General features: G+C 40.7%; 1 protein-coding gene across 1 annotated transcript in view; it reads left to right on the top strand.

Annotated features, from left to right (window-relative positions):
• The first annotated feature begins 3,273 nt into the window (after positions 1-3,273).
• The window catches only part of macrod1 (mono-ADP ribosylhydrolase 1), a 93,725-nt gene continuing 78,851 nt past the window's right edge, over positions 3,274-18,147 (top strand). The window contains exons 1-3 of the mRNA XM_079556949.1: positions 3,274-3,829; positions 4,444-4,536; positions 4,640-4,744. Of these exons, the coding sequence (XP_079413075.1) occupies positions 3,412-3,829; positions 4,444-4,536; positions 4,640-4,744 (616 nt within the window). The 5' untranslated portion in view covers positions 3,274-3,411. The remainder of the gene's footprint in view (positions 3,830-4,443; positions 4,537-4,639; positions 4,745-18,147) is intronic.

Here is an 18,147-nt window from a genome sequence, read left to right as displayed (position 1 = left end):
GCGGGCCCACGTCGTCCCTTCGGGCTGTGCCCGGCCGGGCCCCGTGGGCAGAGGCCCGGCCACCAGACGCTCGCGTTCGGGCCCCAACCCCAGGTCTGGCTCCAGGGTGGGGCCCCGGCTGCGCCATGCCGGGCGACGTCTCGGTCCTTGATTGGTGTACGTCCATAGAAGTCTTGTGAGCTGTGTTTAGCAAACAACTATTTGCTAAACACAGTCAAAACTAAATAAAATACTGAAAAATCATTAATTTTAGGAAATACATAAAAAAAAGTTAAAACAAAGTAGTAAGAGAGGATTTTATAATCGAAGTCTGACTTAATTATTTGTTTGTTTTTGTCTATGATCAAGTCTATACTCTTAGTTGAGCAAAAATAAAATAATAATAATAAAATGGAATAGATGTATTTGTGTTTTGATGTGTTTCATTATATTGTATTGTCTTTATTCATTGTCTTTATTCATTAAGTTGATTAACAGCTCAAACAGTTAATCAACACTCACACGACTCAAGTAAAGTTTTCTCTCAGTACTTTGTTACTCTTACTTTAGTAAATATTTTGGCTTCTCTACCCAACAAATGCGGTATTTTTTGTGAGCTGATTTGGATTTTTTTTTATGTCACATTGGTTTTGCAGGTAAAAAATCTTGTCTGCGGGCGTTGTCTTAATAATGTCTTCCGTCCTGATGCCTGTCTGTCCTAACAAAACCAACAACATTGTGGAGGGAGCCAATATTAGCTGATCAACGCACACAATCGATACTGCCCTCAATCAATTATGTGTTGATGGGCTATTAAAATAATAAAAACAACAACTTAATTTTAGTCAAAGCGATATTTTTGCTGACTAAAATTGGACTAAAACTAAATTAAAAGTTTTTCACGAGACCTAAACTCTGATTAAAATGTCCAGATATTTTAGTCGATTAAAATAAGACTAAATAAAAATGAAAAGGAGAGACTAAAATCATCCAAACGTCTATTGACTGTCTGGCAGAAAGCTGCCAAAGGAACAGCTCTGAGCTTTGTTCATGTGGAGCAGCTCCATGAGGCAGAGGACCTGATCAAATATGATTATAATGAATATTATAAATGCAAAGTCGACAAAATCTGTCTTAAATTTAGTCGACTAAATTTAAGACAGATTTTAGTCGACTAAAACTAGACTAAAATTGAAGATATTTTTTTGACTAAATTCATCATTTAGAAAAAATGTTACGCAGTTTGCCTTTAAGCAGTGGTACAAGTGTGTGTTGGTGACACATTATGAAAGCTACAGCTACAGCAGGGAGGTTTGTGTCGTGCAGGGCCGATTTTCACCATTGCCAAATCACCGAGGGCCGAACCTCACCATTAAAGCCCTAAGTGAAGAAACATTTTCTGCAAATGCCAATGTTTTACAATATAATATTATGTAAAACATTATATTATAATATAATGTTTTACACTATATTGATGTATATATTATGTATAAATATATACATCAATACATATATTATATGATGTAATGGGATGTTCTTCCAGGATTTCTTTTTGAAAACCTCTTACCCCCTGAATGCATTTTCCAGTTTGGCTTTACCCAAATCTAAAAAACTTTTCGACTGCAGAGCAACAGTGTAATGCCTCATTTGAAAGCTAAGGCCTACAAAACTGTCTTGTCACATTTTTGTAGTTTGTTGTCATTTTTTGTCCTGTTTTCTCATCACTTAATTCTTGCTCTTTAGTCAACTTTTTGTTGTATTATTGTTACCTTGTATTTGTCGCTCTTTTGTTGCATTTTCGTCACAGTGTTTCTGTGTTTTCATCCACATTTTCAATGCCATTTTGATGCTTTTTTTCAAGAAGCTTTTAGATTTGGGTAAAGCCAAACTGGAAAATGCATTCGGGGGTAAGAGGTTTTCAAAAAGAAATTCTGGAAGAACATCCCATTACATCATATAATATATATCTGTGAGAAAATGTGCTCAGTTGAAGCGCGGGTTAAGATGGTAAAAACATACTCCAGGCGATTTTTGAATCCAAAATGTATGTGAATACATTTTGTATTTATATTATACTGTTTTAGACACTAGCCACCAAAGCAAAAAGGGGCTCATCCTCCCCCACTCCCCCCGACTGCTTAGTAATATTTGTCAAATTCATCTTGAGGGCCAGAAGTTCTATGCTGGAGGGCCGGGTTTGGCCCGCGGGCCTGACGTTGCCAACCCCTGGCCAACAGGCACTTTAATTATTTGATACGCAAGTTCACGTAGAAATGTCAAAAATATTACATCCTTTCTGTTGAAACCGGCCCCCTTTGTTGTAGCCTAATGGTTTGAACAGTAATGCATAAATAAATAAAATAAACAAAATAAATCCCCTTAGCACAAAAACCTGACCTGATCCTGAGAAAAGGTTAGTGCTAGATCGTATGCTCCGGAGGGACGGTCTGCTGTGAGTTTGTATAGATCTATGAGTTGGTTTGTCTAAAAATACAAATAATCCTAATCCTAACCCTAATCCTTAAGGTTAACCCCTTAACTTCCACCTGAACCGAGCACATTTTCTCCAGTTTGGCTTTACCCCAATCCAAAAGCTTCTGGAAAAAAGTGATGGAGAAAAAACAATGATGGAAATGTGACAAAAAAATGGGAAAACATTGACAAAAAAGTGACGAAAAATTTATGAAAAAGTGGCAAAAATGTCACAAGAAATTGACAAAAAATTGACAAAAAAATGACGAAAAATTGACAAAAAATGTGACAAAAAAGTGACAAAAAATTTATTAAAAATTGACGAAAAAATTGACGAAAAAATTGACGAAAAAATGACAAAAATGTGATAAAAAAAATACTAAAAAAGTTACAAAAATTAGTTGAATACCCAACAAAAAAATGTTGGGAAAAAAATCTGCTGACGTGAGGAAAAAAATCCTCTCGGTTCAGGCGGGAGTTAAGCAAGAGGTTAACCATTTCCCTGGCCCTAACCTTAATTTGTGTCATGATATCTCACGTTTTCACAGCAGACTGTCCCTCCGGAGCAGACGATCTAGCACTAACCCTGAGAAAAATGGATGTCATGTTAGGATTTCCCGCGTCCACTGAACTAAACAGGGTCTGATCCATTCGAGGTGATCTTCGAACTAATCTAGCAGACGGATTTTAATACTATGTGTTTTTTCTTATAAGATATCCTAAAACTCCAACCATTGATAAATACAATTCACTTCTCTCTGCATGATCTGTCGACGTGTACAACCTTAAAGAACCCCCATCCTACGAAATGGTACGGTCCACCGCATGACGGCCAAAACAAATATGGCACACAAACAGCAATACAGTCAGATCTAAAAAGAAAGCGAAACAGTTCCCGTCGCCTCGCGCTCAGTGCCTGTTACTTTCGAGAACTTTGCTCTCTCTTGGTGCTGTTCAGGCATGGCTCTGAAAATGACATCTGTTGTGTCAAAATGCTGTGTTCTCCGGAGCATTGCGGGTCCTCCTCTCTATGTCTGGACTGCTCTGAGAACAGGTGTCAAGTTCATGCACATGTCAACTTCTGGAGCCCCCTGTCAACTGGGAAGAAAGTCGGCGACGGGTTTTATCTGCTGCCATTTTAAACCTGGCCTAGCGCAGAAGTTCTCCACTGCATCAGCTGCACTTTGGAGGTCCGGCCAGAGAGGACTGTCTTCGCCCCGCGGGGGGAGGCACTGGCTCGGCACAGTTGCCTTTGGCGCAGCTCTAGGAGTCAGCTCTGCAGCCCTGATACTACAGTCCCTCTTTACAGGGACATTGGCCGCCATGGCCCTAAAAGTTAACTTGAACTCCGCTGAGGGAGACTGGAAAAAGATCAAGGGTGAGAGAGTAAGAGAGTGAGATCTAGAATAAAAGAAAATATATTCACAAGCAGGCCTGTCTGACTATGCTACTTCTTCACCAAGAGAGTTGCCTAGTAGTTTAGTGTGCACTGCAAAAAGTAATTAACTAGACTAGTATAAACATCTCAATTTGAGCATAATAATTCATTTTTGTTGTTGTTTTGACTGGTTAAGATGTTGTTGGGCATTTGTCCTAGATTATTTCACTTGTTCTGAGATGTTTCTGATTCATTTCAATACATTTCGTCCTTATTTCAGGTAATTTTCTTTGTCAATGGGGTAAGAAAATTGTTCTTATCTCATGGGCAATATTACTTTCTTATTTCAAGCGAGATTTACATTAGAACTGGTCTGAAATGTCCACGAACAAGCAAAGTAAACTTGGTCCGATCAGGAAAAATGTCTACGCTAGCGAAAAACGCTCAAAACAAGATACATTTCCTCAATTCAAGTCATTTAAGCCAATGCTTGATATTTACTTTTTGCAGTGTGTTCAGAATGGATAGCATTTGGCCACTGTTGCAAATGCACTTGCCATTTCCACGTTACACCAAATCAGGCTTCACTATGATTGCTTCTTTTATTGTTCCAGCTTTCCTGCTGTCCCTGGAGGATAAGCGTCCCTATTATCGGACTTCAAAGCATGTGCAGTTGGAGGACATCCCTGTGTGGACCTCTAATGCAGGTCAACGTTTATGTCTGTAACAGTGACGGAGCAGTGTTAAGTTTGCTGTATTTAAAAAGTCACATATAATTCACCTGAATCCATTTTTATATTGTCTCGACAGGTGCAGAACTGAGTAAATACCCACGAAACCCAAAGCTGGATCAGAAAATCTCACTTTTCAGCGGAGATATCACTACCCTGGAGATCGATGCCATTGTCAATGCAGGTACTCGTACAGAATACTTTTGCTCAACTTTAATCTGTGGTTTTATAGTCCGAGAAATGTGACTTTAGAAGTATCACACATTTGCAGTTAACGCTGTAAACCATCAACTTGACAAAGACTTACAAAATTAACAAAGGAAATAATAAGATTCAGTATATATATTTCCCGTTATGCTTCTGTATTACTCAAGTCTCCTTCAAAAAGTTACATTGTTTTCTTTGTTTGCACTATGCTGCACAATTGTAAAAAAAACCCTATGAAAGTGTATTCTACTTAGAAGATTATGAATTCACAATAAGATGCCAATAAAGGTTGTGAAGTTGAAGCTCATAGTAAGTATAAATCTTTACTTTAGAATCTTGAAGTGAATATGCAACATTATCAATCAATCAATCAAAGTTTATTTATATAGCACCATACAACAACACAAGGAAGACCAAAGTGCTTCACAGAAAGGTAAAACAATGTTATAAAATCAATCAATCAAATAAGTGCGATCTAAGTCTTAAAAGCTAGTTTGAAAAGATGTGTCTTCAATCTAGACTTAAAGAGGGACAGCTCTGTGAGAACACGCAGACTGAGGGGCAGGCTGTTCCACAGTCTTGGCGCTACAACCCTGAAAGAACGATCACCCCACTGTTTGTACTGGGACCTGGGCACGTCCAGAACCATTTGATTGGCAGACCGGAGAGCTCTGCTGGGGCGATGTACGGTCACCAACTCAGTCAGAAATAACGGAGCGAGATCATGAAGGGCTTTAAAAACAAACATTAAAATTTTGAAATCAATCCGATTTCAATCAACATTACTATGAGTTGTGACGACATGTGGAAAACAGTACTTTCGACTTATTAAAACTTCAAACTTCCCTAAGTTTTTGTGCAAAACGAGTGGTACGGGCCAATGTGGATCAGCAGCAGAGTGATTTACTAATTTCTAAGCCACGCAATTTTCTGTCTTTTTCATATCAGATTTGGGGCCCTAAAACTAATAGCCTACGGGCGGCATCTAGTGTTATGGTCTATGGATAGATAGATAAATGGCCTTCTCTGTGTATTACTTAAGCTGCAATTTTGTCTCATAGTTGCAGAATGAGTGCATGTTGTTAGTTTCCCTTGACTGTTAATAACATGATCATATTAAATAACACTGTCACCTTTAGATGGCGCCAGATACCCATTTGTTTTATTGTTGAACTTCACCACAAGATTATTGGGCTATTGTGGGGGGGGGGGGGGGTGTTTGTCTTGGCCAAGATGATACATCAGGGGAGTGTAAAGCAGGCCAGCATGCTTAAATGATGCCTGATGATGAGGCTTTAGCACAAAATGATAGATATTCACTGGCAGCTGACTGTCTGTACTGTACCTCTGCCAGACTGAATATGTAAATCTTTGGCTGGATTTATGGCTTTGCTCCTTGTGGCATGCATGCAATCACCCGTGTATGTAAATATGCACAAGTAATTATGTATATGCAAGTAAATAATTGTAATTTATATCTCTGTGTGGACTGGCACTTGTGGCACTTTGTGTGTGTTTTACAAGGGTTTTTTAGAGAGTGGCATGATATTAACAAGAGCACGCAGCTAGTAAAGTGTCATTTAGCGGCGAGGACAAGGAAAGGTGAGGGAGGCGAGACATGATTGGGATTCAGACCTGACAAAACACAGACACGCAGTCTAGAGGAGACAAGATGAAACATAGTGTAGTGCGTACTGGGCAGTATTTAAATCTTCAACTGCATTGCCATAGCAACAGGCAGGTAAAGGGTATAGTACCACGAAAGGGTTTTGGTCAGTTGAGTCCGATCCGCTGCTCTGTGACTGATTGGCTGCCCATCTGTCTGTCTCCATGGTCATGACTAAGAGGCTGACCTTTTCACTCACTGACTCGGTGATCGAATTTGAAGAACTATAGAAGTAAAAGAAAGTGTGCACTGAATGATCTTTACAATTATCAGTGATTTAAAAAGAGCAACGTTAAGACCAGAGAGAGAGTAGCAACATAGCATTGCACTGCATCTTTTTTGTTTATTTATTTGGTCGGGACAGTGCATGGTCTCCTGCATCCGTTGTCTCTCATTCACACTCTCATTCATCCTGGCCTATTACAGTACAGTAGTACATGTTTTTAGTGGTAGAGTACCTGGAGGAAACCTACGCAGATATGGGGATAGCTGTGAGGCACGCGCTTCTCTAAAAGGCCTTGGTGCATCCTTTAGCCTTAAGGCAGCAAACAGTCCATACCAACAGTGGCCAATTATGTTCCATATGTGGCAGACTAAGCATGTGGGAGCTTCTTAGTGTATCAACTGTTGACCTGCACACACACACATACACATGAAAATACCTTTAGATACATTACTGCTAATCCACAGAATTATATGTGCAACTCCACAATCTATTATACCCCACAGTTGCTTCTTTGCATAGGCAATATTGCATTGCAAAGAGGCTGGCTGAGCTCTGTTTGTTGTGTCTCTCAATAAAGATTGGATTTACAGTAACTTCTATCCTCTTCTCCTCCTTTTCCGTCCCCTTCGCCTGCCTTCCACACTTTTACTGCCTCTGGCTCCTGCCCACTCCTATAAAACATTACAAACATAAAAACCCACAAGCACTTAAGAGCTGTCCCGGTGTGAGGGGGGGGGGTATGGAGGCGGAGGGCTGAACATCCTCCTCTTTACACCCCTCAATCACTCCGTCCGGAGCGAGGAGCGAGATGGAGGGGAGGAGAGATTGTCTCTGATGGGCTTGCTGATTAAGATGGATTGCACAATGAAATGTCGTTGGAATGATGAGTTTCTGGGCTGTGTGTGTATGTGTGTGCAAATAACATCTTAGCATCCAGCTTTGCATTAGAACCTTTTTCAAATTGATTAAATGTGAATTTGCTCAGCTCCACTGAGCTAAATTTTCAAGTTCTAAGTTTTGTTTCTTATCGTGCTTATCACAGTTGACCATACCTTTTCTTCAAGGAGACCTACAATATATGAAAACAATAAAAATCACAACTTCCACTGTTTTTGAATAATGACCTTTTTACGATGTTAGCGCGTTTGAAAACATCGGCAAAAGCTACTGATGAATTGTTCAGGCACCATTAAAGTAGGTATAAATATTTGGCTGTGCGCGTTTTAGTCGATGATATAGCCGTATGTTGTACTGCACATTTTTATTATAATTTTCCCTCTTGTCACACTTGTGCACATGACTTCATACAGTATGTTTGTGTGAAAAAGCTGTACCTGCTTATTCCTGACATCACACATGGAGTGTCTCTGAAAGCACATGTGAGCTCTGCGGGGGGTCATGGCGACAGCGTGTATTTGTGTGTATTTGTGTGCAGGTGTGTGAGATACAGTAGCAGGTTTGCCTCTGCAGGTCACAGATAAAGCTGCCGTTGGCGTTGGCGACCAACTCACCGTGGCAACAGCTGAGAGATACAAGATTAGAGCTCATAGTTTTGTGGCCTGCAGGTGACAGGCACGAGATAGAGGGGAACAGTTCGGTTGACCATAGTGTAACTTCCCCCAGAGATAAGAAATTAGGTGCACAGATGAAGGATGATAGAAGGCCAAATAATCTGACCGAAGATGGGAGCTTGTTCAGGAGGCTCCTAAAGGGCAGCCTTGCTTTAAACTTTCAAAATCATCTGTCACTGACTTCAGGGTGATAACCGAGATATAAGCTGGCTTACTACTTCCTATTAATTCTAAAGTTTTTTTTTTTCAAGGCACGGCCAACAGTTTGAAAGACAAACAAGTGACACACATGGCTCCTACAAGGCATGGAAATGCTAAGTCAAGTCAGTGTTTCCCAACCAGTGCTATTTTGCAGTAAAATGTTTGAATTTGAGCACTAAAACACTAAAAAAATACCCATGAATTTGTGTTTAGTTGATCATTTTTTGCGCAGTCGGCAGGGTATTCAGTTTGCGAGTACTCAAGGGGTACACAATAGTTTGGAAACCACTGTTTTTTTTCAGTCTTGGTTCTCTGCTAAAATATAACTTAGTATTCTACTCATGCTCATTTCGGACTTATAATATTCTTATTATGTACACCACAGTTACTTTTCGAAGTCCTTCATCAGATATGATGATGAGTTTGTGTCATCTTGATTGTTTTGATTGATAAGCTTGCCCTCTTCAGTGTAATGATTTGCACAATCCACGTGTCAGTTCAGATAAACCGATTTAAATGGTCTGTGCTGATACGGTCGACCTAAAATGCTGGAAATGGTTGAGGGGAAATGCGCTGTATTAGAATATACAGAGAACTAAGCTTTTACCTGGCCCAATATGAACTCAGCTTGGATTCACCTCCTTTTATTGCATTGTGAGAAATAAGGATGGCAGAATAGGTTGATGTGGTGCTGCTGAGGGTGAAAGAGGAGGTGTTAGGAGGAGCCATGTTCTGAACAGCTGGAAGAAACCGTAAAGAGACACAGTTGTTGAATTGTTGGATTATTTCAATGGGATGGAAGGTGGAGCCTCTTGTACAACTTCTTTCCTCATAAGGCACTGCTTCACAGTGCAATAATTATTCCTGTGTGTGTGTTGGTGTCGATTTATGCCAAAAACAGCCTGGCACATATCCCTCTCCTTCAGCACACCTTGGTCAGCATGTACTGTGTTCCAAAATGCTTACAATTATTTAACCTGAACTGCATTATTTCATTTGACTGAGCTCATAAACATACGTCATAAATCTTTGCATGCTTAACCACTTTAAAGGGGATTTACCAGCATCAGGCCAAGGATTAAGTGATTTTTCCTCAGATCTACTCTGAAAGCTACAGGCTGCCAGGCCTAAGCTGTTGATAGTCTGTTTGTTTCGTCGTACTTGCAGTTATCAGGGGATAATCAACTGGTTGCAACAGTTTATTCCTGGCCTGGTGAAATCAATGTTTTCAAGGCTGCGTTTTGGCTGTGGCTCTGTCATTAGGTGATCTATCTTGGGTTTTAATCAGTGCAGGCAGGTTGTTGTGCCCTATACCTGTAGTAACAAGGGTCTGAGGAGGTGATGAAAAGTCCACAACAGGGACTGCTCAGGACGCCCAGGTCCCAAAGGCCTCACACTGTGTGCAGCCTTTACTGCTGTTATGCCATATGTGTCCCCTAGAGCTCCTGTCAACTCCTCTTATGACAAGCTCATCCAAGATGCCAAATGTCACCCCATGTTTGCAATTCCAATTGTGTGATAGAGAAAATGCTTTATAAAATAAACGCCCGATATTGTGTATGCATTTGTTTCCTTTTAAAGCAAGGGACACATGGAGATCAAACAAAAATCTCAACTTGCTTTGAGGCCGGATCTATTTAGATATCCTTGTGTTGTTTACTCTCAGACTAAAAGCTGTTGATCCCTGGTGAGCTGCGCCGATTCTCCCCACCATAGTAACTGTACTTTCTTATAGCCTTAGTTTCCATGGCTCTATCCCCACTGCTACAGAACTGTCTTTTTCACTAATAGACCTGTTGCTGTTGTGGTCGCTCACTGTTTGTGCAGTCTTTCTATTGACAAAAGGTAACACTTGTTAAAAACTATCACACACTTGAGTCACTGGCTCAGTTTCTACATACCAATGGACCAGGATGAAGCAGCATCAGTGCATTAACTGGAGACCTAAGCCTGTTTATTTAACGGAAAGAGGATTTTCAAAAGCCAATAAAAGATTATCAGAGTTTGGACAGAGCAAATATGACCAGAATTTGAATCACTAAGTAACAAAAGTAAGACGGAGGGGTGGGTGATGCAGACAAAACTGATTATTGATTATGCTGTCTTGATAACAATAATCCAATAATCTTGCCTTTGTACCAGAATGGGAGGCCGTGAGGGGATAAGTGTCTGTGTGAGTGAGTGGTTGGTGGTCGGAGATACAGTATGTGCAGCCACGCAGTATACCTGAGGCACAGAGTATGGAGTGAATGAATAAAATTGTCCTGTTGGGTGACTTCTGTTCTTTGAAAAGCTCTATCCAAATAAGATTTTCTTCCTTTCCTTTAAGTTAGTGTTTTCCAGTCTTTTTGAACCAAGCAATACCATAGCAAAATCACAAGGCACCCCCAACAAACAAAATGTCACCAAAAGTATGGAGCGTGTATCATTGTATTAAGCCACATCTAATTGCAACATATTGGTTTCAACAACAGGTTTCTGAGATAAGTATGTGGTGGATTTTCATAAAACAAGCAGCGTTTTGCAGCTTATGATCCAGACAACGCTTTTATGGAGCTCAATATAGCCCTTGCTCTGCCGTATATCCGCTTTCCTGAAGGAGAGAGCGGGGCGGAGTGAGGGTGCAGACACACACCAGTCTGTCCCGTTCATTATTTCCTGACAACGTCTTATAAAGTAGATTTATCTTGTTGCTGGTTTTAAGGAACTTTCAAGCGCATTTTCGGTATATTTCAAAAGTTGCAGGTAAAGACGCATGATCCAGCTTTTTTGATACCGATACTGAGGTTTGAGTATCTGCCGATATCCGATACCAAGAGATTTTCTTAAAAGTGGCGAAAAAATGTTATTGACTGTTTTCTCCATTTCAAGATGAATAAAGTCATATTTTATTGTCATGATGCTACAGATCAATTATCAATTATATCTATTAATAAACTTTTCTACACTAATTATCCTTGGGTATAGCGTTTGGGAAATTTCCGCAGTTACCGTGGATATTTGCAGCTGTTATCACACATTTCCATTGACTAACATTAGCTAAAAACAGTATAAAAAGTGGACAAAAAAGTCATGGAACAACTCCGTTAGCTGCTGAGTTACTGCTGGTAAATACATCTAGCTCACTGTGGTGTCCGAGTGTTTTAATATGTACAATAGCTCTAGTATTTTAACTTTTAAAATCTCCACTACTTTACAATTGCTGCTAATCCCATAATGCCTAGCGATATGACGTCACATTCCCTAACTCTATTCACCTTATTCCGCCCCTCCCACTTTTGCCTCTTTTTGCTTTGTCTCGGCACTTCCGTTGTCCTGACACTTCCGGTCGAGCGTGAAGCCCGTTCATTTAAACGGAGAACGAGGGAAAAGTTCGCCGCTCAAATCCGATGTTTAGTAGATTGATTTGTGTAAAATGTCCAATGTTCATTTGCACCAACAAGTCAACACGGCGCCGTTTCTCTGCACGGCCTGAAAACAACTTTGTTTTCATGGAGTAACTGATTTAATCTGGACTTCTCCAGTCCCATGTTAGCAGATAGGAGAAAAGGGGTGGGCACAATTCATGGCGCATCCATCCATCCATTTTCTTCCGCTTTATCCGGGGCTGGGTTGTGGGGGCAGCAGTCTCAGCAGAGATGCCCAGACTTCCCGATCCACACACACACCTTGATGATTTGTGTTTTAATAATGTTATATTGGCTACTGTATTTGGATATCTGTCTTAATTGCTGCGGAGAATATTCATGTTTTTAAGAGCGGGCTCAAGACCCACCTTTTTAGCTTAGCTTTCAGCTGAGATGTTTATTTATTTATTTATTTTAGTCCCATGTATTTATTTATCTATTTATTAATTTTGATAACTTGATATTTACTGATATTTATTGATATTTTGATATTTATTTTTAGTTTCTTACTGATTTTCACTTTGTTTTTAAACTTTTTATCAATGTTTTTATACTGCTTCTTATATTTTTAGAATCTCCAGTGTTTCCTCTGAAGGAGCCCTCTTCCTCGGGAGCGGTGACTGGCTGTGGCTGTGTGGGTGCTGTCCTGTGGGTGCCCAGGTGGAGGTGTTGGTGTCTCTGCCGCGCCTCCTATAGGGACCCTTGTGTTGGCGCCTGGGCGGCCGCAGCTTGTCTGCTGCTGCCGGGGAGGACGGCTCCTCTGATGGTGTTTCCTCACCTTGGTCATCTGTATGAGTGTGTGAATGTAGTGTAAGGGGTAGGGGTGGGTCCCCGGGCGCGGCACTGCCGTCGACCACTGCTCCTTGCGGGTTGCCCCAGTGGCATCGGAGGATGGGTTAAATGCAGAGGACAAATTTCCCTATGGGGACAATAAAGTAAACAAACAAACAAACAAAAACTGTGTATATTGGGAGGGTTTGACGGGCGCTAATGTTTTTAATGTCTTTTTTAAATGTCAAAGCACTTTGCGATGCATCTGCGTATGAAAAGCGCTCTATAAATAAAAATTGATTTATTGATTGAAAATATGCTGTTTTCAATCCAAAAATACATCATATTCAATGTCAGAAATGCAAAATCATCTTGTGACCTCCGGACCACAGATCAGCAACAAAAACACACATTTTCAGAATTAGCAACCCTTTTTAATGAATTTGCTGTTGAGTAAAGTTTAGTCTGCATTTTCTTTATACTCATTAACTTGATGTCGTCCCCTCCTCCTTTAGAAATCATGGCGGGGCTGTGACCTCCGACCAGAAGACTAAGCACCTGACTTTAAAGCCTCACAGTGATTTACAGTCTGACACTGAGAAGTTAACATATTCCCTGGAAGTTAATTCCTAATGTTGTCTGCGCTTGTAAATAAACAAGTAAAAAAAAGGCGAAATTGAAGGAGTGTGCAGGAAAAACTCATTCGTGCTAATTATTTTTCTACCACCCCTCCCATGTTAAAAGCTTTCCCACCCCTCCAATCAATCGGCACTTTAGCAAGCAGGAAGGGATGGAGGAAGTGCGAGCCTCATTAGCCTGATTGGGCCAATGTGGAGATGGAGTGAATTAGGCAGTCAAAGCGAAAGAGTTGGTTTGATCATCACTTGGCCCATCAACAGGGATACAGCCAGCTTGCTTTGTTTTTCATTTGTGTGCAGCTACTCGGGTCTCAAGAGTCGAGACTGGCTCTCAAAATACCACTGGTTGGATCCTGGTCACCTCCAAAATGTTTTGTTGGTGATTGAGTCATAACCTTTACCAGATTGCCTTTTGGAATAGTTTTATGATGGTTTGCAATGTTGTACTGTTTGAATAATTACTATAATCCAGATACCAAGGGAACATTGTGTGAGAGCATGTGATTTTTATTATTTTATATTTATGTGGCTGCATTCATCAATTGAAAAAGGGAATGGGGAGAAAGAGCTGTGTTTCAAACTCACAATGAATGCTGTTTGCATCCTGAGTTTGTTAGGTTTTCAAACCAGGTGCAGGTTCTGTCTATCTGAAGTGTTAATGCGCTCGCCTGCGTAAGTCAAACATTTAAAACGCCTAAAACACTGCTCACAGTGGATATAATTGACGGATTCATTGTCTTCTAATTTGTCAATCAAGCTTTGGCAAGTGATTATATTATGTGTTTTATTGGATTTAATAATGTTGTTAATCAGCTATGCAATGTATTTGGACAAAAAGAAATAACACAGATGTGGAGAAAAGGATAAAATGGTCAGGGCATTAAAAGCACATTTGGGAAAAAATTATCCTCATTGTCATCAGCATTATCTTGAATATTAAAATATAATGCAGCCTGACTAGAAGCTTCCATTTTCTTTCATCTGGGTAATTATAGCTCTTTGAAGAAAGTACAAAAGACGGATCATTGTAACCTCCTCAATGCTCTCTAAACTAACCTCGTGTCCTCTGTTCTGTCTCTGCTGTGCATAGTACAAGGAGCCCTCGTTGTCAGCTCACGTCCAATCATACACAAAGACTTTTCACGTAATGGCACACAGCCAAACAAGGAGAACATGCAGCGCATGGTTCCCTACACAATTACCACATAGTAATTGCAATCTATCAGGCTTTGTGAAGTGGTGTCCGATGCCTCTCTGCCTTATCAGGCTTAGAAAATGACAAGGCTATTTATAGGATGTATTTATCTACTTAGTGTTCCAACTGTGGATGGAGACTGATGGATAGGTTGATCCACGAGTGCATGTGCTTTATTTACAGATACATTGATAATTCAAGTGGACTTTACGGGTCACAATGATCGCAGAGAGGGGCCATTTCAGTGAAAGTCATTATAAATGGATGCTATTCAATATATGGCTGTGCTTTTTGACTAACACTACTGAGGGAAAAAAAAGTTTCTGATCAACTAATGATGAAAAAGGTGACATAGTCAAATTGTTATTTATGTTCTTTGTAATAAAGAGAACATGTAAACTCCATAAATGTGTGGAGCACCTGATTTCCCCTACCACTAAAAACATTAGTATAGGCCAGGATGAATAATGTCTGTGTGCATGAGTGAATGAATGCCGGTGGTCAGGGGTCTGGTGGTGCAGCCGCGCTTCTGTCAGGGGGAAACTGTAGCTACTGTATATGCGTAGACTTGTGTAATGTGAAAAGCGCTATACAAATAAGCTTCCATTCCATTTCAAGCTTCCATAATGTCTCTGTAATTGAACAAAATTGCCTGGCTGTGATGCACTAAGGCGCAGATGGGTTTAGGGCACTTTGACCGCTTCAGCATTTTGATTATGTCTCCAACAGTTTGTTTGATGTCTCTCCTTTGACCCCAAAAATAAAACACTCTTGCTGCTTTTAAACCTATTTTAAAACTTAGCAGCAACTCTTTGAAAACAAATATTTTCTCCTTTGAACAATCAGATTGTGTGTGTTGCTGCTATTCGAGATAAACTGAGAGCAAACTGCCACTCTCTTTGTCTTTTGACCAAAACAATGTCAAAGACACACTGATGTACGACGAGGAGAGGATGCCCCAATCACTGACACATCAGGCAGTAAAAAGACTCTGTACTTCCTCTGCATCTATGTCTTCTGTCGAATCAACAACATGCTTAAGCTGTGTGTCACAACACGCTTTGGCGCTTAGGTCATGTGTGTGTGTCCTGTGCCACGTCAGTCCAAATGTGGTGAGGTATTTGTGAGTTTTGTTTGGTTGTTGCATAATTGTATATGTCAGTCTATGATCTATCTGTGGACGGCTTGGGGACATCTTTGGTCTATAAAGGCTTGTAAGCGGTTTTGCTGAGAGACAGTGTTGAAATGCTGATGAAATGCATTTACTGCGGCTGGATCTATTCTCAATCAGAGACATGCAGGTGCTGAATTTTAACTCTATTGACTTCAGAAAAAAAGCTTTGCAGTTTACAAGCCAAAAGGTCAACAAGCATACTGAATTCATATTTCGTTTCAGTTTTTTTGCTTCACTTTTTAACAGAAAACACACATACAATAGCCTCATAGTTGTGATAATACATGAATTTATATGGTTCTTTCTTAAATTTCTGTCCTTGAATCATAGAACCTTGATGAACTGGCCCTTGCCTCTCTCAATTAACGCTCAGCTGCACTGTGAGTATACTAGACCTCTGGTATGATCACTTTGCACTCTGTGGCATTTCCAACATGGCAATGAATAATTTACCGCGCTCCTGGAATTCATTTGCTTTTTTGGCTTCGATGTGCCTGCCTCTGCTGACGAAAAGGCAGAGAGTCGGTTCTCCTGAGAAATCACAAGTTGCCATAACTACAAGTGCCGAGGTCTTGGTGCGCTCCCCAGTGTAGCCCCAAAGACGTGGGCAGCAAGCCGACCGTGAGTGAGGACTTGAGGGCATCGGCAGAGCACATCCAGCCCGGAGCAGCGCTTCTCTCCAGCGCTTTCTGCTCTTGTAGTGTGTCGAGACTGAAACTACACGCCTAAAGGTTTTACCATGGAGAAAAAAATACCCATCAATTATTCACTTAACGGTAGTCCCAGATAGATAATGAGCCAAATTGTGCTTCACTATTTAAGGTTATAAATGGCTTTCATTTAATTCACCCCTAAATGCGTCTGACTGAAATGCAGTGACATACAATGCTCATAATTAAGCTGTGCCGTTTGGAAGATAAAAACGAGCAAAGCGGCTAAATTGATTATAGGACAAAGGCAGAACAAGGGCATTTTGGTTATCTCTGTGTAAGCCTTGAGCATGGTTCTGGCATGTGTGAGATTCTCCTGTTTGGAGTGCAGATGCTGTGCACAGTCTCTGGGGCTGACAGACAGGCAAAATCATACAGCGGGTGTTGTCTATTCCCTGGAGGACGTCTTTGTCTTGTTTATTCCAGCGATGCTTCTGCTCCGCTTATTGCCTGTTTTAGGGTTGGTTTGTAAATATAGTATTGCTTTATTCAAATGATGTGTTTTATGGATTTCAAGCAGGTTTTGGTCCAGCTTTGTCAAAGTCTGCACGGTAACACAATTGATAACTATCTCTAGGCCAAATAGGGGGGCATTACCTTTGATTACTGTTTCGCTCACAAGGACCACAACCTCAGATACAATGTACACAAACGTTTATTCATAAACACGTGATAAATGTCGTTTTGGGGCTTCGATGAGAGAAGCTCACGGGCTCGCGTCCCCATTCCTGAAGGAAAAGCAGAAGAAATTTAGTAAAAAGGAGGGAGGGTGGGGCCGGAAACCTCGAACGAGAGGATGAGGTTGGTAGACCGGGGCTTAAATAGGCCGGTGGCTGGAAGAGGCGTACGGGAGGTGTGTCCTGCTCTCGAACCTCAGATAAATATAAATACTTATCTCCATTTGTCAGGGATTTGTTTCACATTATCAACACAGTTTGGCTAGAAATATTTAGTTATGGACTTAAAAGGGGCATTTCTGGCTGAATCAGTCTCACAGACCTCCAAATCCTTTAAGTTTTATGGAAAGTTTTGTATCCATACATTTGAAATCACCCAACCAAATGTATTTGTATAAAGTAATACACTGACCGTTTGACTTTGAATGTATTTTCTCTCATAAAGTTTAAGTCTCATAAAGGGATTACTTTCGCATGGTTAGTGCAATTCAAACTGAACAGTGGATGGGAAGAGTACACTGCGTACTTGTCAATAAATGAAACGTGTTCCAGACTTTTACTATTGTGAGCAGGTTTGATGTAGTGCACATTTGAATAACGGCTCAAGACAAGAGCCAGGTATAATACGCTGGTGCAGCCCAAACACTGTTGACAACTGAGGCCACAGCCGTGAAGAGCACAGACATGAGAGCTCCCTGCTTTTACAGTAAGCACTCAGACAACACAATGGCCTCCCTCTGTTAAGTGTTAAACATTCATGAGCAGCTCATGTCATAAGACTTGGACTCAGCGTGTACTTCTAGACCTGGCCATAACATGATATTTCATTCAGACTCTTCCTCACAAACACCCATTGCTGCGGGATGGACACTTATACACTCCCACGTTCGTTATATTGATCCATGCTTACACCAGCATTAGCACTCGCTTAGAATGAGAAGCATGTCTTCTCCTTCCAGACGGAGTAGCGAGCACATCTGACAATATGCCGACATTCGGAATTGCAGAAATTTTATCGAATCTAATGCTTAATAGGCAGTATATCCACCCTCATTGCGTCTCGTTTATTTCAATGCAGGCAGTCCACAAAATTATTTTAAGCTTTTGTTTGTTAACATAACCAATCCCACACAAAGAACGCATA

The sequence above is a fragment of the Gobius niger genome (assembly GCF_951799975.1).
Source record: "Gobius niger genome assembly, chromosome: 5".
Lineage (NCBI taxonomy): Eukaryota > Metazoa > Chordata > Actinopteri > Gobiiformes > Gobiidae > Gobius > Gobius niger.
The sequence above is the reverse complement of the archived record's forward strand: the minus strand, read 5'-3'. Positions and strand labels throughout refer to the sequence as shown.